General features: G+C 49.2%; 1 protein-coding gene across 2 annotated transcripts; it reads left to right on the forward strand.

The window, feature by feature from the left end:
- Window positions 1-1,084: 1,084 nt before the first annotated feature.
- On the forward strand, window positions 1,085-24,016 carry CCDC63 (coiled-coil domain containing 63). Of its 2 annotated transcripts, none has more exons than XM_083629472.1 (12): window positions 1,085-2,366; window positions 2,717-3,293; window positions 4,646-4,812; window positions 6,172-6,361; window positions 7,480-7,599; window positions 9,796-9,977; window positions 10,633-10,814; window positions 13,445-13,662; window positions 16,737-16,811; window positions 18,373-18,565; window positions 21,311-21,508; window positions 23,695-24,016. In XM_083629472.1, the coding sequence occupies exons 2-12, from the start codon at window positions 3,255-3,257 to the stop codon at window positions 23,832-23,834; spliced, it is 1,704 nt and encodes a 567-aa protein (XP_083485598.1). In that variant the 5' UTR covers window positions 1,085-2,366; window positions 2,717-3,254; the 3' UTR covers window positions 23,835-24,016. The 2 variants fall into 2 exon arrangements, with proteins under 2 accessions (XP_083485598.1, XP_083485597.1); XM_083629471.1 differs by having other exon boundaries at window positions 1,094-1,341; window positions 3,179-3,293.
- Window positions 24,017-24,740: the final 724 nt, after the last annotated feature.

Here is a 24,740-nt window from a genome sequence, read left to right on the forward strand (position 1 = left end):
CAATTTAAAATTAGACAGCATAAATAAAATTAAGTATTTGCCTTCACCTGCATATTGGCATTGGAAAGCTCTTGTTTCCTGCGCCTAATAGCGGCTACACAGAATTTGGCAACATTGATCGTAATTTCAGGAACCTTATCTTCTACCAAGGCTCTCATACGTTGGAGTTCTGGTTCATTTTTAAGCTTTTGTATAACTGGGGCAATAAAGGTCAGGCGTAGATCCTCGTAGTAACTACAGTGCAGCAATACATGCAGACTTGTTTCCACTTCCAATGAGCCACATGGGCAAACACGTGACTCATATGGTTTGCCCTCGTATCTGCCTAGCAGCAGGGCAGAGGGCAGAACGTTAAATCTGGCCAGGGTAAAGGAGTGTCTGTACTTAGGTATTTGTAAATCAGCCAGATAATTTGCGGGTGAGAACCCTCTCCCAAAGTCTCTAATTGTGGCATGTTTATCCATTTTGCCCATATGACATTGCAGCTCTGTGTCCCTAATGCGTTGAAGCACTTGACTTCTGGCTCTCTCATATCCTGCCGCTATCAAGATCTGCGGGGAGAATCCCAAGCTTCTTATCTTTTCAAACAGGGAAGCTTTCCAGGTAGAATGAAAGGTGTCTAAGAGTGTTAAAGGAGCCAAACCGGCCGGGGGGAAAATAAGTTTTAACCAGTAGTGTATCTTTAGGATCCACAACCGCGCGTTGACGGGTGGTTGTCCAACTTCTAAGCGGACAGCTATGTTAGTAGTCATTGGCAGATCATCCTCTGGCACAGAGCATCCTGGTTTATTGCAGATGCATGAAGGGCAAAACTGTCAAGGTTCGGCTCCACGGTCCTGCTCTCAATCTTGAGTGTTCACACTAGGAAAGATTCCCTGCGCATTCTCTGGGATTAGGGGTTAAATCCTAGTTCCTGGTGCTGCGCCATGGGTCAGATCAAGCTCGGTCCGTAAACCTCAACGCAATGAGAAATCGGGAATCGGGTAATCTGGTGAGCAGCGCCCACCCCGCGGAACGCCCGCGCCCCAGCCAATCAGAAGCTGCCCGCTCACAATCGGATTCCGCATTGTGCGCGGAACTCTCCGCGGGGCGCGTTCTAGTAAGCGAGGCGCTCCTGCTGCAAGCGGAGGGGGAGGCGGGCGAAAGCAGGGGACGCCGACGCTGGCCTCATTTTCTGCCCTTTGGATGATCTGCATTTTCCCTTTCGTTGGCCGGCCTCTCTGAAAGGAAGGTAGAGGAGTCCGCCGTCGCGCAAGTTGCGCGGCGGTTAGAAGAAGACGCTTGCGAGATCCTGTCCCGCAGGAGAAGGGAGGCAGCGCTGCGGCTGGTGCCCGGAGGAAAGTGAGGCTTGTACTTAGCCCAGGCTCCGTTATTTCCCTTCCTTCTCCCCCTGTGGCTTGTCCAAATAATTGTTGTCAATCACATCTGAGCCATCTTTCCCCATCAAGCCTCTCCAAATTTCCCCCTTATTTATACGACCGATATTCGCGGTTCTTTCCAAAGCAGCATAGCTAAGGTCCCTGCCCCCAGACGTTTACAGTTTCTATGCTGCAAAAAAAGCAGGAGGGAGGGTGGATCCAAGGGGTCAGTGCAGTTGAAATGGGAGACGCATTTATTATTATTATTATTAATTTACAGGTATTGCATTTACTGTATATCCCAGGGTGGCATACATGGTCCCCCCCCCTCATTTTTTTTATTAAAAAAATAAATTTATTTGTTTGATTTTTCAGATTAAAGTTTTACAATCACATATCCATCTGTTGGGCTTCCCTCCTCCCCTTTGTGGGTCCTATTGTTAATCATTTCCTCCTGCATCTTTTATGATAATCCAAATCTTTTACATCTCCTTTATGTACAAAATTCACCATTAAACTACAAGTGTTATTCCAACCCTGCTAACCATTATTTATTTATTTATTTCTATACCGCTTTGTATTTTTAATAAAAAATCTCAAAGCGGTTTACAGCATATTAAACCTCTTCATTAGGGCTGGTGAGTCTGGGCTTCGCCCCCTAGGCCCAGGTGGATTTTAGCTGTTTACAATGGTTTTTAGGCTAAATTAGAAATTTTCCCAATCCCTAATTAAAATTTAGGTCTTCCTGATTTCTGGTTCTTCCAGTATTTTTAGCCCTTTTCAGGATAGTCCATCCACTTCATCTGCCATTCTTCTCACCCTCCTCATTTAATCCCCACATCCTAGGTTAGGCTTAGAGGCAGGGACTGACCCCCCCCCAATCATCAAGTGAGCTTCATTTGAACCCTGGTTTCTCCCAGGTCCTAGCCCAACACTCTAACCACTGGACCACACTGGCATGAGACTCCAACGGTGCTTGGAAGTGTGTGGGCAGTACCTGATGTAAAGGTAAAGGGTAAAGGGACCCCTGACCGTTAGGTCCAGTCGTGGCCAACTCTGGGGTTGCGGCACTCATCTCGCTTTACTGGCCGAGGGAGCCGGCGTACAGCTTCCGGGTCATGTGGCCAGCATGACTAAGCTGCTTCTGGCGAACCAGAGCAGTGCACGGAAACGCCGTTTACCTTCCCGCTGGAGCGGTACCTATTTATCTACTTGCACTTTGACGTGCTTTCGAACTGCTAGGTTGGCAGGAGCAGGGACTGAGCAACGGGAGCTCAGCCTGTTGCGGGGATTCGAACCGCCAACCTTCTGATTGGCAAGTCCTAGGCTCTGTGGTTTAACCCACAACGCCACCCAAGTTCAGGTGTAAATAGACTACATGACACACACACCCCACCCTGCCCTCACCTGCTCCCAAATTCTGGGCTTGGCAAACGTCAGTCAACCTTGCAACTCCTTCATGCCAAGACCTAACGAAATGTCTAGACTGACCCGCTTGGAATGGGTCGGTTTCCATAGAAATGGCAAGAAGAAGGTTTGTGCCCCCACCGGTACGTGCTCTCTTGTCATTTCTATGGAAACCCAAGTCCTGAATGGGTTGGACAAAGCTGAGCCATCTGTTGCACCCCCTCATTATAGAAGGAGAACAAGCTCTGTGATGCCATCAGGCTAATGTTCTCCCGTTAAGCTCAGAGAGCCATCTGGGGTGATTTCGCCTTAAGGGAAGCAGAGGAAAGGGGGCGAGGACCAAATTTGCCAGTACGATGAAGCAATTGCTGATGGGGTCTCGCTTTCGAATGTACATTTGCTGTTCTTTTCAGGGCACGGGTCTTCCTTCAAGAAACATATTACCTTCGTTTTGCTTGACGGAGGCGACTGACATCAACAGGAGAGAGAATGAAGGCATTGAGTAAAATGGCGACTGGAACTACCCTGGTAACTCTTAGACTGCTCTGGAATGACTCTTGAAGACATCTTGTGTTTAATTACACAGCACATTTATTGATGGGCCCAGGTTGTCACCAACGTCTTACACTATATTGAAAAGATGACATTGGTACCAGTGGTGTTGTTTTTCTTTTTCTGAGGCCGTTTCCACATGTGGGTTTTGTTTTGTTTTCACTCATAATGGTTGGTCTGGGCTGTGGTTACATGCCTGACACACAATTTCAGATCCGGCAACTTCAGGTTCCAACTCTTAAATGGATTGGTTGCCGTGGGATGCAGGGCCTTTTTTGTCGTAGCCCCAGAGCTCTGAAACTCTCTTCCGAAGGATGTCAGCTGGTCTCCCTCTCTGACAGCAGAAAAAGATGGTTTTGTTTCCTCCCCCCTGAGTTCTCCACTGGTATCTCCACTGTTGCTGCTGCTGTATTAAAACTGCACAAATAGGAATATGCTTTCTTTCTCTACTGGGATTTTGGAAGCTGGGGCCGGGGGGGGGGCAGACGCTTGTGGGATTCCCAATAGGGTAGGGCACCTGCTATGCTTCAGCCCCATCAAATGGCTTTTGTTGGTGGGAGATATATAGGAATCATCATCATCATCATTTATTATACCCCGCCCATGTGGCTGGGTTTCCCCACCCACTCTGGGCGGCTTCCAATCAAGTGTTAAAAACAATACAGCATAAAATATTTACAACTTCCCTAAACAGGGCTGCCTTCAGATGTCTTTTAAAGATAAGATAGCTACTTATTTCCTTCACATCTGAAGGGAGCGCGTTCCACAGGGCGGGCGCCACTACAGAGAAGGCCCTCTGCCTGGTTCCCTGTAACTTGGCTTCTTGCAATGAGGGAACTGCCAGAAGGCCCTTGGCGCTGGACCTCAGTGTCCGGGCAGAACGATGGGGGTGGAGACGCTCCTTCTGGTATACTGGACCGAGGCCGTTTAAGGCTTCAAAGGTCAGCACCAACACTTTGAATTGTGCTCGGAAATGTACTGGGAGCCAATGTAGGTCTTTCAAGACCGCTGTTCTGTGGTCTCGGCGGTTGCTCCCAGTCACCAGTCTAGCTGCTGCATTCTGGATTAGTTGCAGTTTCCGGGTCACCTTCAAAGGTAGCCCCACATAGAGTGCATTGCAGTAGTCCAAGCTGGAGATAACTAGAGCATGCACCACTCTGGCGAGACAGTCTGTGGGCAGGTAGGGTCTCAGCCTGCGTACCAGATGGAGCTGATAAACAGAATTGACCTGCGCCACCATGGACAGGGAGGTTTAAGCCTTTTGAGCTTAAAACAGACCCCACTCCCCTCTCTTTTCCCCTTCCTTCCTGATCTGCCCTGATCCGCAGCGCCGGAAACAATCCCGCTCCAGGAGCGAGAACTCTGACTACACTGAGAAGGAGAAAGAGATGATGGCCGAGATTGAGCTGAGGAAGCTGCAGCAACAGTTTCGGATCATGGTGGAGAATAGGAAGTCTTTTGGGATCAAGACTCAACGGCAGTTGTTCCAGCAGGAGTAAGTGGGGCAGAGTTTTGCGAGGGGGCGGCCACATGAAGGGACGGCCACAGGGACCAGAGGTGGGGAAGCCAAATACGGACCCCAGGGGCCAAATGCGGACCCCAGGTCTCCCTGTTTGGCGCTCAGAACTATCCCCAGGAGTATAGCCCTTGCTTTTCAAAGGCAAAGGTGCCAAATCCATGGGGTTTTTTTGCCCCTGACCCCCACCTGTCCTGGCTCCCATCTGATGAAGGACATGGAATTACATCATGGTTTCTGCCAGAAGCTTTAATGACCACTGCAGATGCGCTATTGACAAAAAAATAAAATAAAAAATCTCTCCTATAGAAAAACTATGGAAACGTTAGGTAAAGGTAAAGGGACCCCTGACCATTAGGTCCAGTCGTGACTGACTCTGGGGTTGCAGCGCTCATCTCACTTTATTGGCCGAGGGAGCCAGCGTACAGCTTCCGGGTCATGTGGCCAGCATGACTAAGCCGCTTCTGGCGAACCAGAGCAGCGCACGGAAACGCCATTTACCTTCCCACCGGAGAGGTACCTATTTATCTACTTGCACTTTGACGTGCTTTCGAACTGCTAGGTTGGCAGGAGCAGGGACCGAGCAATGGGAGCTCACCCCATGATGGGGATTCGAACTGCCAACCTTCTGATCGGCAAGTCCTTTAATAGTACACCTGCTGAAATTCCCTCTACTGCCAAACTATTAAAGGCACAAACTATTAAAGGAACCGCTGACCTTCTGATCGGCAAGTCCTAGGCTCTGTGGTTTAACCCACAGCGCCACCTGCGTCCCACTACGGAAACATTAAGAAGACATTTAAAGCAAATCCTAAAGGAAAAGCAATCTCAGCACAGTGGTGGCTCATTTCCCCAACAGCTCCTTGGGAACTCACCTCCCTCTTCTCCATAGTGCACATTCCTTAACCACCATATTGTACCTGCTCTGTTTGGGGCTGAAGGAAGGTCCTTGGTACATATTGCCACATAGACTCAGATCAATGTCACCAGCCCCAGACCCCTTTTCCGACTAGATCCCCTCTTTCAGATGCCCACTGGCCTTAAGACGATAGCCTCCCACTATGAGTTGGTTCCAGCGTCCAGTATTTGAGGCACACTGTTCCTGTACATGGAGGCTCTGCTTTCGTTCCTGATGGCCATTGGCTGCCACTTTTTACAGATCCACCCCATCTCCTTTTAAAGCCATGTAGGTGAACTCCACCCCCCTTGCACCTGTGTCCTGTTGTGCGGAGAAGTATTACCAAACGCACGGCTCGGTTGTGGGCCTCCATTGGTGCATCTGTGCAGTGTTTGATGTGAGGATGCACACTCTTAACCTCTTTCCCTCCTCTGCCGCAGGAGGCAAATCCATGCCTTGAAACAAGAGCACGACGAGATCAATTTACTTCTGAGCCTCACCAAGTCGCCTCGGAACCTTTTCATCGACGACCGCAACTGCATGGAGCTTAAATTTCTTTTGCAGACCAAAGACGAGTATGACGCCCTCATCAGAGCCACCAAGGCCTTGATCTCGGAACTGGATGACAAGGTGCATGGTGGGAAATGCCGGGAGGGGTGTGAGGTCTGGTGCACACACCCTGAAATTGGCTTGTATTTTTGGCTTTCTAGTTTGCTGCAAGCAGAAAGCCTAGAGTCATAGTATCATAAAGGTAAGGGGACCCCTGACCATTAGGTCCAGTCGTGACCGACTCTGGGGTTGCGGCACTCATCTCGCTTTATTGGCCGAGGGAGCCGGCGTACAGCTTCCGGGTCATGTGGCCAGTATGACTAAGCTGCTTCTGGCGAACCAGAGCAGCGCACAGAAACGCCGTTTACCTTCCCGCCGGAGCGGTACCTATTTATCTACTTGCACTTTGACATGCGAGAAGCGGCTTAGAGAGCCAGAGTCGGTCACGACTGGACCTAATGGTCAGGGGTCCCTTTACCTTTACCTTAAATTGGATTTAGAACAGTAAGAAAAGAGAATAAGATAGTTAATAGTTGAAAATAATTTTAGATTAAGAATGATATTGGAGAGCTGTTACATGCAGGTAGAATGAAATTCAGAAGGGAGGGATCTGACGAAGTCAATTAACAATGTAAGAGAAATTGGGTTTTTAAGGGATATGTGTTTAAGATTCCATCTTTTTTTGTTTTTCTTGTTTAGTACTGCATTGTGTTTTCTTTTGTGTGTTTTCTTTTCTTTTTTCTATGTTATATTTGTTATATAGTGGTACCTCGGGTTAAGTACTTAATTCGTTCCGGAGGTCCGTTCTTAACCTGAAACTGTTCTTAACGTGAAGCACCACTTTAGCTAATGGGGCCTCCTGCTGCTGCCGCACTGCCGGAGCATGATTTATGTTCTCATCCTGAAGCAAAGTTCTTAACCTGAAGCACTATTTCTGGGTTAGCGGAGTCTGTAACCTGAAGCGTATGTAACCTGAGGTACCACTGTAATTGTGGATTTTTTTTGAAAAAATAAAAAATAAAAACAGATCGGAACAGCAGCAGCAACATTTGACGTGCCTGTATAGACTTATCTAAACAGAAATTTTGGGTGGGGGGAAGGCACCAAAAAGTGGGTGTCTATGGGGCGAAGCGACCTCGCGGGTAAACTGGTGCCCGAGCTATTCATATAAAGGTCTTCATGGATCTCTTTTGTTTCAGATCATGGAACTGGAGAACAAGATTAAGAAACAGAAAATGCTTGTGATCAAAATGAGGCAGGAGTACGACGGCAGGTGGCTGCAGAAACAGATCCAGCTCTTGGACAACCGACTCAACCACGTGAGCTGTGGCCCCCCCCCCACCTCCGCCGGTCCAGACCCCCCTCCTGAGTCCCACACCTTCTGCCTCTGCTGAGAACCAGAGTCTGCCTCCTCGGGGAGGTGGCAATGAAATAATCTCACCCCCTGCGAAAAACCAACATTATAAACCCAGTTAAAAGCAGAGGGAACTGTTTATATTCTGCTCCCAAGCTTCAGGAGAGCATTCTGCAACACATACACACTGTGCTGGTCCTGTGGGTTACCCGAGAGGCGAGGTCCAAGTCCGGTCCGTGGTCAAAGGTGCAATGTGGAGGCAGTCCATAGTAGCTGAAGCTGGGTGCAGGGCAGGGAGTCGGATGAAGGAACAGGCTTGCAAGCAGGGAGCCAGGGCGGGGCAGGAGCTCTGGCAGAAAAGCAGGACAGGGTTCAGGCAGCAACTAGCAACCAACAATGTTGCTTCCGCAACTTGGGATTGGGGCTGGCCGGCTTTTATCTGCCCCGAGGCATAGGGCGGCCCCGATCCTCTGGTGACTCGCCTCTCCTGGCCTGGAGGTGAGCACTCCTCCTGTGGGAACTTAGTTCCCTCCGCCTCTCTGCCCTGAGCCTCTGCAGCTCAGGAGAGGCTGGAGGGTTACCGGACCCAGAGGCAACCTCAGCTTCCTCTGACGGGGCTGAGAGTGGAGCACCTGCAGGCAATGGGTCCTCCATCACCTCAGGAGCCAGAGCAGACTCAGCTGATGCCTGCACCTGAGGACCCAGCACAGGTGAGGACCCTTCAGGCTCATGCCCCAGCCCCAGCTCAGCTGGTTCTGGAGGTGGGGAATCCTGTGCAGGCTGGGATCCCTCAGGTTCAGCATCTGAGTCTGAATCCCAGTCCATCACACACACACACACACACACACACACACACACACACGAGGGAAGGACCAGCAGTCTTGCAGGGACCCCAGGATTTGTAGAAGGACCCATTTATTTATTTTTTGCGGGCGGGGGGAATCCCAAGGAGGAGAAAATGTTGCACAATATCCCCAGAAGATCTCAGTGGCACAGGATGCTGAGAGTGGAGAGAAAAACTGGGTGGGAGGGATGAGGGACCTCAGACCCAGGGGCCAAATGTGGCCCTCCAAGGTCCTCTCTGGCCCTCATGTCTCTCCCCAAGCCACATTCCCTCTCTGCAGGTCACAACTCTCGCTACCTCTGCTCCACATCTTCCTGGGATGTGCCCTCGAATTCCAGCCAAAGTAAACGTATTAAAAAACAGCACCCTAAAATCATGACTATTCCTCTAGACGGCACAGACTTATGCCAAGGTGGTTCAGCACCTCTTTGCAGGAAGAAGGGTTTGCAGTTTAGGACAGTAATAGTAATAATAATTTATTATTTATACCCCGCCCATCAGGCTGGGTTTCCCCAGCCACTCTGGGTGGCTTCCAACAAAACATTAAATACAATAACCTATTAAACATTAAAAGCTTCCCTAAACAGGGCTGCCTTTAGATGTCTTCCAAAAGTTTGGTAGTTATTTTTCTCTTTGACATCTGGTGGGAGGGCATTCCACAGTGCGGGTGCCACTACCGAGAAGGCCCTCTGCCTGGTTCCCTGTAACTTGGCTTCTCGCAATGAGGGAACCGCCAGAAGGCCCTCAGAGCTGGACCTCAGTGTCCAGGCAGAACGATGGGGATGGAGACGCTCCTTCAGGTATACAGGACCGAGGCCGTTTAGGGCTTTAAAGGTCAGCACCAACACTTCGAATTGTGCTCGGAAACATACTGGGAGCCAATGCAGGTCTCTCAGGACCGGTGTTATGTGGTCCCGGCGGCCACACCCAGTCACCAGTCTAGCTGCCGCATTCTGGATTAGTTGTAGTTTCCGGGTCACCTTCAAAGGTAGCCCCACATAGAGCACATTGCAGTAGTCCAAGCGAGAGATAACCAGAGCATGCGCCACTCTGGCGAGACAGTCTGCGGGCAGGTAGGGTCTCAGCCTGCGTACCAGATGGAGCTGATAAATAGCTGCCCTGGACACAGAATTGACCTGTGCCTCCATGGACAGCTGTGAGTCCAGAATGACTCCCAGGCTGCGCACCTGGTCCTTCATTGCACAGTTACCCCATTCAGGACCAGGGGGTCCTCCATACCCACCCGCCCCCTGTCCCCCCAAAACAGTATTTCTGTCTTGTCAGGATTCAACCCCTTCCTCATTTTGCTCTTTCCAGGTCACGGTTTATTTTGATACCATCTTGATCACGAATGCCAAACTCCGCGAGGAGATAGAGAATCTCCAGTGCCGGAAGTCTGTCTTTGATACCATCTACTCCCGGCTTCACAAACAGCTAGAGCAGCAGAGGAAGACGATGGACTTGTCTATTGAGCAATCGACACAAGCCTATGAGCAAAGGTGAGAGCAGCCAGTCCCAGGTTCAAATCCCACCAGGTTCAAATCCTGGGATCTGCCCTGCCCCCCATCCGAAACCCCGTAGAGATGCTACCAGTCATTGTTGTTGTTTAGTTGTTTAGTCGTGTCTGACTCTTCGTGACCCCCTGGACCAGAGCACGCCAGGCACTCCTGTCTTCCACTGCCTCCCGCAGTTTGGTCAAACTCATGCTGGTAGCTTCGAGAACACTGTCCAACCATCTCATCCTCTGTCGTCCCCTTCTCCTTGTGCCCTCCATCTTTCTCAACATCAGGGTCTTTTCCAGGGAGTCTTCTCTTCTCATGAGGTGACCAAAGTATTGGAGCCTCAACTTCAGGATCTGTCCTTCCAATGAGCACTCAGGGCTGATTTCCTTCAGAATGGAGAGGTTTGATCTTCTTGCAGTCCATGGGACTCTCAAGAGTCTCCTCCAGCACCATAATTCAAAAACTAGTCAATGTAGACAACACTGAACCAGATGGGTCAGTGGTGTGACTGTTAAAAGCAGCATCCCTGTGTTCCTTTCCTATTTCTGAACATGTGTTTTCCTGCATTGCAGGGGGTTGGACTAGATGACCTTTGGGGACCCCTTTGTGATTCTATGATTTCCCCATCACCACCACTTCTGCCTGCTTCTAGGGTGGAGGCTCTTGCCAGGATCTCTGCAATGAAGGAGCGGCGCTGCAAGGACATCGCGCAGTTCAACATTGAGTTTCGGGAGCTGGAGCGGATCTACAACCACGAGACCAAGCTGAAGGCTTTCATGCTCATCAAGTTGGTTGACCGCTCAGAATTTGAGGAGCAGGCCAAAAAGGAAGAAGGTACCACGCGTTGTTGTAAACAAAAATCTGCCCTCCCCTCCCCTTATGGGGTATCCAAGAGCCCATATGGAGTCCTTACGTAGGTTCCCTATTGGTAGGAGAAAATAACAGAGGCCAACCAGAGAATATTGAGAAGCAAAGCAGCTAGTAAGCCTGATCTTTATTGATCTGTTGCAACAGGGTCCTCACTCACTACAAGCAGGAGGGAGGAGGAACCCAGAACAATGGTGTGCAAGCCCTTCTAAAGACTTTTGAAATTGCCCACCCTGTAGCTCAAGACCACCCCAAAAAACATCATACATACATCACAGAAGGAGGCGGTCTACAACAGAAATCCTGTTTGCCAGGATACCTGTTAATGGTCACTGATTGCTTTACCTGGGCAGCCTGGCCATTCTTTTGTGATTGTTAATACTTTTAGTTCCTGAATCCAGGTCATGGGCTCACCTTACACAAATACGTCCTTCAGACAAGATTTGTAAGCAAAAAGACAAAGGGAAGGTTTTCCCCATTTCCTTCCTCCTTGCAGACAAATATATTGAGGTCGATTTGGGAGAGTCAAAATGGCTTCAGGATTGATCTCCTGTACTATTTCAGACACGTGGTTTATATACTTGTGTGTGTGTGTTTGCCTTGTACATTTATAAACATTTATTTTATATTTGGGACTTTAGAATTCTTACAACAATATGCTTTAAAGTTATGATTTAAAGGCTTGCTGAAGACACTCCTGTATTTATGAAAAGAATAGATTTAAAATTTCTGCTGTTAGGGTCTGCTTTGTATATTTTAGCCAGTTGCTCAGCCTTTGGGCCACTGAATGTGTGAAGCAGAACACACCGGCTGCTGAAAGCGAGAGGACGGATCCTGTGGGCGGTATTCAGTCACGGTGCAGTCATGAAACTGGCTCTTATCCCAGCCTGTTTGGTTGCTTGACACCACAGCTTCCATGACTTTAAATTTCAGCTCTTTAATTGCTGCCTTTTAGTGGGTTGAGCAATTGATGATAATAATAATAAAATTTTATTTATATCCCGCCCTCCCCAGCCGAAGCTGGGCTCAGAGCGGCTAACAACAGTAAAATGATACAGCATTCTAAAATCAATTCATTATAAAATCAGTTCAAATCAAATTGATGGCAACCATTGGGCTAGAGTTCTGTGAAGAAGGAGGAGGTCAGGCTGTGCCTTGGCCAAAGGCCTGGTGGAAGAGCTCTGTCTTGCAGGCCCTGCGGAAAGATGTCAAGTCCTGCAGGGCCCTAGTCTCTTGTGACAGAGCGTTCCACCAGATTGGAGCCACAGCCGAAAAAGCCCTGGCTCTGGTTGAGGCCAGCCTAACCTCCCTGTGGCCCGGGACCTCCAAGATGTTTTTGTTTGAAGACAGTAAGGTCCTCTGTGGGACATACCAGGGGAGGCGGTCCCGTAGGTACGAGGGTCCTAGGCAGTATAGGGCTTTAAAGGTTAAAACCAGCACCTTAAACCTGATCCTGGACTCCACCGGGAGCCAGTGCAGCTGGTATAGCACTGGGTGAATGTGATCCCGCAGTGATGTTTTTTCATGAGTGTTGTGAGTCCGTGGGAGCGAGTTAGCTGGCTTGATGCCCGAGTCTCCTGCAGTTCTTGGGGTCCTGGATCCAACAAGGGTCAAAATCGAATGGAGAATTCCGCTGTTGAGTTCCCCAGGCAAAGGGCATAAGAACCACCTAAGTATGGTCCTTTGTATAAAGAAGGAAGTAGCTTTGTGCCGGAGGGCAAATGGGTGGGTCCCCTCCTTCACCTGGCTGGTGGTGAGAAAGGCCAAGACAAAGAGTGTGTGTGATCTGAGCCCGAAAAGGCAGAAGCCAGAGAGTGAGAGCCATGCTTGATTTCTGTTTAAATCCAGGCCTGTGGCTATGGGAGAAGCAAGACCATCTTGGGGTATTAATGCTATGAACCCCTCTATCTTAGGCTCAGGTTGTATATACGTGTAAATAAACCAAATATCTCCATAGTCTCTGCTGTCCCACATTCTGCAAGGAAACACTAACCTGTCAGGAATGAGCCAGCTCCCAGTGAAGGTTTGCAGCCAACTGCAGAAAGCAGCCAGGAACAGGGAGACTTAGATGTTAGGCAGGGGAGAGCCGGCAGCGGCAGACTGCTGCTTTTCCTGACCTTGATGGGTGAGCTGATAAGGCAGTAGCTGAGAGCAGGCTAGAACACAGCCAAAGCTCGTAGGAAGCACAAAAAGGCACGAAGAGTCTCAGAGGCAGCCTCTCAGACCAGGGAGAGGGTGGACCTGATCCACTCAGTCCAAAGAGTCGGTGAATGGGAGGGCTGCTAGACAGGAAGCAAAACAAGAGACGTGAAAGTCGTAAGTTCAATATCTTCTGTAGATCCCGGAAGGAATCTTCAGAAGGGTCATCTTGAGTAATGATGCCAGAGGTTTGTTAGAGCCGTCCAGAGTTATTTTTTATGTCTTGGCAATAAATCCTCCTTTTTAATTATCTATGCTTACTGTGTTATCAACCTGGGATCCTGGACTCCTGACAGAACCCTGGGTAAGTGCCTGGAACCCCCTGGAGCCTTGCACCCCTCAGAGACTGAGGTGGCAAGAGACAATTTTATGAACCCTCCCCCTTGAATCCCTTCTAGCTCTCAAGGCCAAGAAGCGAGCCAAGACCAAGGGGGAGAGCTTTGAGAGTTACGAGGTTGCCTACATGCGACTGCTGAAGCTGACGGAAAACGGGGACATTGACCTGCTGGTGGAGGATTTCATTGAGAAGGAGGAAAAGAACTTTGCCTACTTCAGCTACGTCACCGAACTGAACAATGACATGGAGAGGCTGCAGAAGAGGATCGAAGACATCCAGGTCTTCTCTCTGCCCTCCCCCCCTTCCTACGCCCCTCACATGTCCCTGGTCTTCTGGCCCTGGCTCCCCAGGCTGGGCTCTGGGCTGCTGATCCTGCAGCAAGTGGGCTGTGTAATAATATTATTATTATTTATATCCCGCCCTCCATAGCCGAAGCCGGGCTCAGGGCGGCTAACAACAATAAAATAGTACAACATTCCAAAATCATTTCATTATAAAATTAATTCAACTCAAATTGATGGCAACCATTAGGCTAAAGTTCTGTGAATATTGCCAAAGGAGGGGGCCAGGCTGTGCCCTGGCCAAAGGCCTGGTGGAACAGCCCTGTCTTGCAGGCCCTGCGGAAAGATGTCAAGTCCCGCAGGGCCCTAGTCTCTTGTGACAGAGCGTTCCACCAGATTGGGGCCACGGCCGAAAAAGCCCTGGCTCTGGTTGAGGCCAGCCTAACCTCTCTGTGGCCCAGGACCTCCAAGATGTTTTTGTTTGAAGACAGTAAGGTCCTCCGTGGGACATACCAGGAGAGGCGGTCCCGTAGGTAAGAGGGTCCTAACCCGTATAGGGCTTTAAAGGTTAAAACCAGCACCTTAAACCTGATCCTGTACCCCACCGGGAGCCAGTGCAGCTGGTGACTCCTGGATGGAAATAGCTTGGCCACAGCTGTCCATGCCCTGGTAACCACACAGTGCTGCAATGCCCTTGGCTTGGTATGGAGGCTGCAGCTGGCGCAGAACATGGCAGTCAAACGCCCACCAGCATGCAACACGTTGCTTAGGGGTCTGCCACTGGCTGCCAGTTTGCTACCAGGCCACAGTCAAGGTGCTGGTACTGCCATCTAAGGCCCTGCGCAGCTCAGAACCAGGTTGCTTAATAATAATAATAATAATAATAATAATAATAATAATAATAATAATTTATTATTTATACCCCGCCCATCTGGCTGAGTTTGTTAAAAACAATACAGCATTAAATATTAAAAACTTCCCTAAACAGGGCTGCCTTCAGATGTCTTTTAAAAAGAAGATAGCTACTTATTTCCTTCACATCTGAAGGGAGGGCGTTCCACAGGGCGGGTGCCACTACCGAGAAGGCCCTCTGACTGGTTCCCTGTAACTTGGCTTCTCGGGGTGAGGGAACCACCAGAAGGCCCTCGGTGCTGGATCTCAGTGTCCGGGCTGAACGATGGGGGTGGAGACGCTCCTTCAGGTATACAGGACCGAGGCCATTTAGGGCTTTCAAGGTCAGCACCAACACTTTGAATTGTGCTCGGAAACGTACTGGGAGCCAATGCAGATCTCTCAGGACCAGTGTTATGTGGTCCCAGCAGCCAATCCCAGTCACCGTCCTTGTACAGTCATACCTCGGGTTACAGACGCTTCAGGTTGTTTTTTTCCGGACGCGCCGAAACCTGGAAGTACTGTAACAGGTTACTTCCGGGTTTTGGTGGTCGCGCATGCGCAGAAGTGCCAAATTGCGGTTTGCGCATGCGCAGAAGCGCCAAATTGCAACCTGCATGTGCGCAGACACGGCACTGCGGGTTGCGAATGTGCCTCCCGCATGGATCACGTTCGCAACCTGAGCGTCCACTGTACCTCCCAGGAAGCAGTCAAGGACATTTTTCTTCTAACAGGTTTTCCCAGCTAGATAAGAGGGTCTACAAGTCTCTACTTGTTAGGGTTTTCGTTTTGCTTTAAGCCAGTGTTTCCCAGACTTGGGTCGCCAGCTGTTTTTGGACTACAACTCCTATCCTCCCTAGGAAGCAGGTCAGGGATGATGGGAGTTGTAGTCTTAAAAACACCTGGAGACCTAAATTTGGGAAACACTGTTTTAAACGTACTTTTTTGTGTGTTTTTAAGTGTTTTTAACTATTTTATGTGTAAATTGCCTTGAGATGGTGGCTTGGGAGGTGATTAAGAAATCAGTTGCAATAATAATAAAATAAAGAATGTGCGTGAGAGAAACATTTCAGGAGCTAAAATTGACTCATTGCTGCCACCATGTAGCCAATGAAGGGACTACAAGATGGCTAAACCTCTCTATCACCACCAACTACTCTTTTGGTTGGGAGTTGGACCATAGCTGTCAACGTTTCCCTTTTTTAAAAGGAAATTCCCTTATTCCGATTAGGATTCCTCGCAAGAAAAGGGAAAAGTTGACAGCTATGAGTTGGACCAAACCACTTGATGTACGCTCTCAAAATGCTTTCACCAACACCCACCCATGAATCCTGGAATGCGTACCAGATTCCTTCTAAAAAGGAGCCTGCAACATCGACAGCTACAGGAACAAAAACAGAATTCTCTGATTAATCCATCCATTAAAATATTTTATCTTGTTATTTCCATTTGCTTATACATATTCATGCAAAGGATGAAAGGGAAAAAATAAAACAAATAAATAAAAACTATAAGCATGCAAAGGAGTAAAATATTTTACTCTGATTAATCACCAGCTATGCTATATTATCATTAATACCCATTAATTTCCATTAATGGACCTACAGTCTTTAATAATTATACAGCCTAGGCAGGGGGCACTAACTCTTTTGGGCCCCTGCGTGCATAAGTGGATATCTATTGGCGACAGAAGGTTTCTTCTTTCAAGACTAGCATTGCACTCAGGTGGCACATAATTCCAACTTTTCTTTACCTATTAGTTTTCACATTTTATGTGATCTTTCAGATGAAGTGAGATCGAGGACTCAGCTATACAGCTGCAAATAAAACGTGTGTTGTAAGGTGCATTATACAAATGCGACACTAGATGGCGATAGTGAGCTGTTGCAAATTCAATATATTTCTCAAAACCTTTCTTTAAAAAAGCGCTTTCACAATTTTTTAAATATGTGCCTTGATTCCACCCTACTTCTGGAAATCTAGTGCGGTTGGAGCGACACACATAGGATAAAGGGAGGAGCTACGTATGTTGCTCCACCCACTTTTGCCCCTGGCCCCGCCCACCAGCTGCATGTGGGCTCCCGGAAACTTACCAATGAGAAAATATGGCCCTCACAATTTTTTGGGGAAAGGCTCTGGACTCTCTGCCTGAGCCCCTTTGTGCCCTTCTGTGTTCTGTAGAATGAAATCAGCAAGCTGAAATCTGAGCACAAGAAGGCGGAAGACATCGCTCACAGCAACATGAAAGAAGTGGAGGTAAATGGGGCACATCTACATGTGGGGCTGACCTGGGGGGTCCTGTCGCTGTGGGGAAAGGCTGCAATGTTTGGGGCTTTCGAGTTCCATAGCTCAAAGGCAGCGTGTCAGCGTGTCCCGGGTTCAATGCCCAGTGGCATCTCCCGGGAGGGGTTGAGAGCTGCTGTCAGTGCACACAGTGCCAGATTTACATATAAGCTAAACAAGCTATAGCTTAGGGCCCCACTCTCTTGGGGGCCTGGGGTGCGGGTGGCACTGTGGGTTAAACCACAGAACCTAGGACTTGCTGATCAGAAGGTCGGCAGTTCGAATCCCCACCACGGGGTGAGCTCCCGTTGCTCGGTCCCTGCTCCTGCCAACCTAGCAGTTCAAAAGCACGTCAAAGTGCAAGTAGTACCTTCCTCTGGTGGGAAGGTAAACGGCGCTTCTGTGTGCTGCTCTGCTTCGCCAGAAGCGGGTTAGTTATGCTGGCCACATGACCCGAAGCTGTACGCCGGCTCCCTCAGCCAATAAAGCGAGATGAGCACCGCAACCCCAGAGTTGGCCACGACTGGACCTAGTGGTCAGGGGTCCCTTTACCTTTACCCCTGACCGTTAGGTCCAGTCACGGACAACTCTGGGGTTGCGCGCTCATCTCGCTCTATAGGCCGAGGGAGCCGGCGTTTGTCCGCAGACAGCTTCTGGGTCATGTGGCCAGCATGACTAAGCCGCTTCTGGAGAACCAGAGCAGCGCATGGAAACGCTGTTTACCTTCCCACCGGAGTGGTACCTATTTATCTACTTGCACTTGACGTGCTTTCGAACTGCTGGTTGGCAGGAGCAGCGACCGAACAACGGGAGCTCAACCTTAAAAGGGAACAGGCATGACTGTTGTGTGTCACATGCCTGTTTACTTCCAGCACAGTCTAGGAACTTCCATTTGTATATAGCTTTTTATTGCTGCTGTTTTGCTGGACACAAAGGGAAGCAGACATGTTTTTTCCTTTGTTCCTGCTGCTGAATAAAATGCTGCAATATAGTGCTTACACAAGGCTCTGTCCGCCTCTTCTGCTGTGAGAAGATTTACACATTCTGCTGATAGAGCGTGCACGGGTCTCTAAACGTATCTGAGACTTGTGTCGCTGATTGATGCTGTTCCAAGGGAGGCTGGTGATCGTCCAGCTGCCGGCCAGTGACTGGAGCCAGCTGGGGGCCTGCCTAATGCCCCGTCTCCCTGGCAGTATCCCAATAGCTCTGATGTTATGTACTGAGTTGAACAGGATCTAAAAGGCAGCAGCCTGATTGGTCCTAGAACAATAGGGTCCAGAATGCAGCAGTCTGATTGGTCCACAGGAGCCACCCAATCCAGTTCCAGGTGGAAGTGAATCCCCAACCTGATTGGCTACAGGTGAATCCCGGAATTAGCCAATCACGTGGGGCCCATTGTGTAAATAATGTATATAAAGCAGACATTCTGGGGGAATTTCCATTCCTCCTCACCGCTATGAGCTGAATAAAGAGCATGGAATCCACTCTCGACTCCGAGTATATTTCACCTGACCACCTCTCCTTTGGCCTGCAGGATAAGCTGCAGAAGACCACGGAAGATGCCAACCTGTATGAGTACAAGCTGAAAGAGAACAGCAAGATCCTGGACCAGCTGAAGCAGGCGGTGGACTTCCTGTTCAAGGAAACTGGCTGCGATGCCACCAAGATCAGGGAGCACCTGGGCGAGACGGGGGAGATCACAGATCAGAACCTGATGCAGTATTTCAGTGAGTGACGGGGCCCTGTTGTTGTTGTGTTGTTGTTTAGTCGTTTAGTCGTGTCCGACTCTTCGTGACCCCCTGGACCAGAGTACGCCAGGCACTCCTGTCTTCCACTGTCTTCCACAGTTTGGTCAAACTCATGCTGGTAGCTTTGAGAACACTGTCCCACCATCTCGTCCTCTGTCGTCCCCTTCTCCTTGTGCTCTCCATCTTTCCCAACATCAGGGTCTTCTCCAGGGAGTCTTCTCTTCTCATGAGGTGAGTATTGGAGCCTCAGCTTCAGGATCTGTCCTTGCAGTGAGCACTCAGGGCTGATTTCCTTCAGAATGGAGAGGTTTGATCTTCTTGCAGTCCATGGGACTCTCAAGAGTCTCCTCCAGCACCAAAATTCAAAAGCATCCATTCTTCGGCGATCAGCCTTCTTTATGGTCCAGCTCTCACTTCCATACATTACTACTGGGAAAACCATAGCTTGAACTATACGGACATTTGTTGGCAAGGTGATGTCTCTACTTTTTAAGATGCTGTCTAGGTTTGTCATTGCTTTTCTCCCAAGAAGCAGGCGTCTTTTAATTTTGTGACTGCTGTTACCATCTGCAGTGATCATGGAGCCCAAGAAAGTAAAATCTCTCACTGCCTCCATTTCTTCCCCTTCTATTTGCCAGGAAGTGATGGGCCCAGTGGCCATGATCTTCATTTTTTTGATGTTGAGCTTCAGACCATATTTAGACTATATCCAGACCATATCCAGACGGGGCCCTAGACCAGGCCCATCTCTTGGGTTGCTTCTGCAGTGGACCCAGATGCACACCAGACACCAAAAAGCATCACGGGGCTGGCAACACCTCTGCAGGGTTTCAGGCACAGGATCTTTCCCTGGAGATGCCACTAGGATTTGAATCTGGGACCAGCTGCCTGCAAGGGAGGCACTCTGCCCCTGAGCTATGGCCAGATCCCTGGAAATCTCCATTGGGTAAGAACGTTCCACGTCATTGGAATCCATTGCCCAGAAGCTCCAGCAGGCAGCACGGCCCATTGCTAGAAATGATGGGAGTTTTAGTCTAGCAAGATGTTTGAAGCTCTCTGGCTTGCTTGGGGAGCAAGGAGCTCTCTGCATGCTGTTTCTGGAGGTCCCAGGATGCTCTTGCAAGATCTTGAGGGGCTGTCAGGAACATCCCAGACCTGGTGCTCAGAGAGGGCCTTGCTTCCCAAGTAAGGTGGAGAGCTTAAAAGGTTTTTCTGGACCAGGAAAACCCATCCCCGAAAGAGCGTTTAAGCTCTCTGCCTTACTTGCATTTAATTTGTGGGATTTCAGCCCTTCAAGCAGCCTTCAACCATGTATGGTTAGAATGGCACAAGTTAAATGTGTGTTAAGTTAAATGCGTTACAGGTAGGTAGCCGTGCTGGTCTGCTGTAGTCGAAACAAAATAAAACAAATAAAATAAAATAATAGGAAAATTCCTTCCAGTAGCACCTTAGAGACCAACTAAGTTAGTTATTGGTATGAGTTTTTTTGTGCATGCGATGCGTGTTAAGTAATCTTACAATTGCCACATTGGCCTCACTGTTTCTCCAAATTCGAACTGCGAAAAGTTAAAGTGCGGCTTATATTTGTGACCTTACGGTATGCAGCCAGGAGCAGCGAGGAGGGGAGCAACTTATATTGGGGTATTTTTTATTTTTTCTTCTCCCCCCCCATCAATTTTAAAGGTGCTGCTTGTATTCAGGTGCGGCTTATATTTGGGCCAATATGGTACAATCATAATGGTGGATGCATTGCAAGAAGCAATGCAGATCTACTTGTGTTGCCTTTCAGCTCGATCTACTTTTCCCTGTGCACAGGCGCGGGCAAATGATTCGTGGGCAACTTAAGCTGTGTTTTCTGTGAAGTCCCATTGTACAACACGGAGCTTGCATGCCATTCTCTTGAAGCAACTTGTGATTTTCAGTGCTCCTACATGCTTAGCTTTGGGAAAGACAGTGGTTAAAAAGACTCCCTTGCATGCAGATTCTGTAGCTCCAGGACACTGGCGACTGTGGAAACTGTGGTATGTGATCCATGAGAGGCAGTCAAGTACAACATTCCTTGTAATTCTAGAGAAGACATGCGAGGGAATGTTTGGTCCAGCCAGTTGAAAACTTCCTGTTCCTCCTGGCTGGAGCATCCTTCCTTTTGCATGTGATAGAAGGTGGGCGTGACCTTACCTGTCCAGGTAACAAAAGGACAAGTCACGCAGCACACCTCTCTCTTTTTGACTTCCTTCTTCGTTTGACCAGCTTTTAGCTAGGACTGCTGTGCTAGCTCTCATCTAGCAGAAGCACTGGGATCATTCCCCCATATGGGGTAGATCCACATGTACATATTGGTAACTAAGCCTGCCTTCAGGAATCCAACTGTGAACTGATGTAAGTAAACTTCTTTTATTGACTTTGAATAAGATTGCCGTGTCTTTATTCTTTTAAGAGGGATTCAAGGAAACTTACCAGGAACGTACAATTCAATCTGAGACAGGTTGAATTGTATAATAGTGCGAAGCTCACACGAGCCTGCAACCAGTTATCTGCTGTGCATGTGAAAAGGGGGAATGTAACTCTGCTACATAAAGGAACTTGATAGTGCAAGTTAGGAAGGATATTAATAAACAGTATATCCTCTCCTGTTACCCTGAGCATTCCCACAGAAACAGCAAGGGGTCTTTGACCCCTTTACGCCACTGCTCCTGAAGTACGCCACTTGTCTCCTCCCTTCAGGCATCGTGGAGAAGAAAAGCAACGACCTCTTGCTGATTGAATCTTTCCTGCGATACAAGGAACTGGAGGGGGAACTGGATTCGGTCCCCATGCTGAACCCCTTTTTGGGCGGCTCCGCCTTCCTGAAGAAACTGGAGACCATTAAGATTGCGGCACCTTCTCTCAGCGTCGATCCCTTCGCAGAGACGCTGGAGCCCTGTAAGTAACTGTGGCTCTGATGCAGAGGACAGTGAGGCAAAATGTTTCTAGATGCTCTCAATATATGCAGCAGGCCTGCAGCCAGGGGTGAAACAAGGCTTTATTTCCCCTGGGTCCAAGACCCAGTTTGGTATCAACACCACCCCACGCATTTGTGTACACACACACATACACACACACACACAGGCTGGCTGCCCTCTGGAGGCTTCACCCGGGGCAAAAAACCTGGCTAGGTCCCCTCATAGCTACGACTCTGCCTACAGCTTACATGTGATTTACTTGCACAATTGCAGCTCTTCGGGGGGGGGGGGGAGGACAAATAACAATAATAATAATTTTTTATTTATACCCCACCTGTCTGGCTGGGTTTATCCAGCCACTCTGAGTTGGCTCCCAACAGAATATTAAAAATAGAATCAAACATTAAAAAATTCCCTAAACAGGGCATCCTTCAGATGTCTTCTAAAAGTCAGATAGTTGTTTATTTCCTTGACATCTGATGGGAGGGAGTTCCACAGGGTGGGTGCCGCTACCGAGAAGGCCCTCTGCCTGGTTCCCTGTAACCTCTCTTCTCGCAGGGAGGGAACTGCTGGAAGGCCCTCGGAGCTGGACCTCAGTGTCTGGGCTGGACGTTGGGGGTGGAGACACTCCTTCAGGTATACTGGGCCGAGGCTATTGAGGGCTTTAAAGGTCAGCAACAACACTTTGAATTGTGCTTGGAAAATGTACTGGGAGCCAATGTAGGTCTTTCAGGACCGGTTTTATATGGTCTCGGTGGCCACTCCCTGTCACCAGTCTCGCTGCTGCATTCTGGATTAGTTGCAATTTCTGGGTCATCTTCAAAGGTAGCCCCACATAGAGCTCATTGCAGTAGTCCAAGCGGGAAGTAACCAGAGCATGCACACTCTGGGGAGACAGTCTGCAGGCAGGTATGGTCTCAGCCTGCGTGCCAGATGGAGCTGGTAGACAGCTGCCCTGGATACAAAATTAACCTGCACCTCCATGGACAGCTGTGAGTCCAAAATGATTCCCAGGCTGTGCACCTGGTCCTTCAGGGGCACAGTTGCCCCATTCCCGCCCCCTCCTGTCCCCCCAAAACAGTACTTCTATCTTGTCCAGATAGATGTCGCCGCCATCCATCCTCCAACCGGCTCCACTCACTCACACAGCCTTCACTGATTCTGATTTGAAAGAGAAGTAGAGCTGGGTATCATCCGCATACTGATGAACACCCAGCCCAACCCCACTGATGAACTCTCCCAGTGGCTTCATATAGATGTTAAAAAGCATGGGGGAGAGGACAGAACCCAGAGGCACCCCACAAGTGAGGGCCCAGGGATCTGAACACTCATCCTCCATCACCACTTTCTGGACACGGCCCAGGAGGAAGGAGCAGAACCACTGTATAACACTGCCCCCAGCTTCCAGCTCCTCTAGATGGTCCAGAAGGATGTTATGGTTGATGGTATCAAAGGCCACTGAGAGATCCAGCAGAACTAGGAAACAGCTTTCACCTTCATCCCTAGCCCCCTGGAGATCATCGGCCAGTGCAACCAAGCAAACAAATGCAGAGCTGGGTAGGGGAGAATGGACAGTGGGAAGAGGCCATCCAAGATCTCACGTGACCGTCCCAGAACCCTGTGAGCAAGGAGGAGGGCTTAAAAAGCTCTTTCCTTGCGGGGCTTTCTCATCACTGAAAGAGTTTTCAAGCCCTCCACTTTGTTTACTAGGCTCTGAGAAGGCCCCACAATGCCTCTGGGCAGCTCTTGTGGCATCCCACAGCCTTCCAGAAGCCTTGCGTGGCCATCCCAGAGTCTGGTGAGGAAGGGATAGTCTCCATGGACAGAGAATGATGCTTCTGAACACCAGAGCATCTCCTGCTGCCAGCTGGCCTCCGCTGCCACCAGTCCTGTTTAGCAAAGGGGGGACTGAAATGCAAGTGAGAGGTTGGCCAACCGGCAGATCGTTTCCTGATCTTCCCCAAGGAAGACCCAAGTTTACCACGAGCTGAGCAAGGGGACGAGGGAGTCTTACTGGTCATCTGAAGCACGCTTGATCCTGGGCGGAGGGTGAGGAGGAGCAGGTGGCCAGGCTCAAATTCTGTTTTGTTGCAAGCTATAATTAAAAACCAAGCCTAATGTTGCGGATTCCACCTCTAAGCTGCAACCCCTTGAATTTCCCAACAGTGGAGGGTCCTCTGGACCACAGCACCCTGCGGGCCATGATCCTGGAGAACCTGGAGAGGGAGAAGATGAAATCGCTTAAAAACTCGGTGGAGAGAATGGAGGCCAGCCGGGAAAAGAAGAAATATTCCACCATACCCTAAGAGGAGGCAGGCAGGCACCCCGGCCAGGAAGTCCAGGGATTTTCAGCCCAGTTATGTATGTGTGTGTGTATATATATATATATATATATATTTATATTTTAAAAAATACAAAATGGGATGGAGTACCAAAATGGGCTCTCTTTTGTAAAAATAAAAGGTTATTAATAAAGGACACAATTTGACTTTTGCATTTCTACAGTCTCTGCAATGTTCTAACATATGCAATGTTTTGCTTTTACTATCGGGATGTGGGTGGCGCTGTGGGTTAAACCACAGAGCCTAGGATTTGCCGATCAGAAGGTCGACGGTTCGAATCCCCGCGATGGGGTGAGCTTCCGTTGCTCGGTCCCTGCTCCTGCCAACCTAGTAGTTCAAAAGCACGTCAAAGTGCAAGTAGAGAAATAGGTACCGCTCCGGCGGGAAGGTAAACGGCGTTTCCATGCGCTGCTCTGGTTCGCCAGAAGCGGCTTAGTCATGCTGGCCACATGACCCGGAAGCTGTACGCCGGCTCTCTCGGCCAATAAAGCGAGATGAGCGCCACAACCCCAGAGTCGGCCACGACTGGACCTAATGGTCAGGGGTCCCTGTAACTTTACCTTTACTATCAAATATTTCTCTCCATCTACTGGCTGGGTATGGTGGTGGGCATCTGTCTGCTTCTGTTTTCAGCATAGGGGCAGAACCACACATGTACCCACATATTTCTATAAAGCTTTTAAAAAAATCCTTTACACAAAGTCTGCTTTGAGAGAGATGTGCTCCCGCACATTTGAGTGAACTCAGCAGCTGGAGGGGAGGGGAAGTTTTCCCCTCTAGAAATATGTGAACAGAGCTGTCCACCTTGACCTTGATGCGCCTGCAATGCATATTGATTTTTCTTTTTTCTTTTTAATGCTTGGCTTTTGC

This window comes from Podarcis filfolensis (assembly GCF_964270895.1).
Source record: "Podarcis filfolensis genome assembly, chromosome: 8".
NCBI lineage: Eukaryota > Metazoa > Chordata > Lepidosauria > Squamata > Lacertidae > Podarcis > Podarcis filfolensis.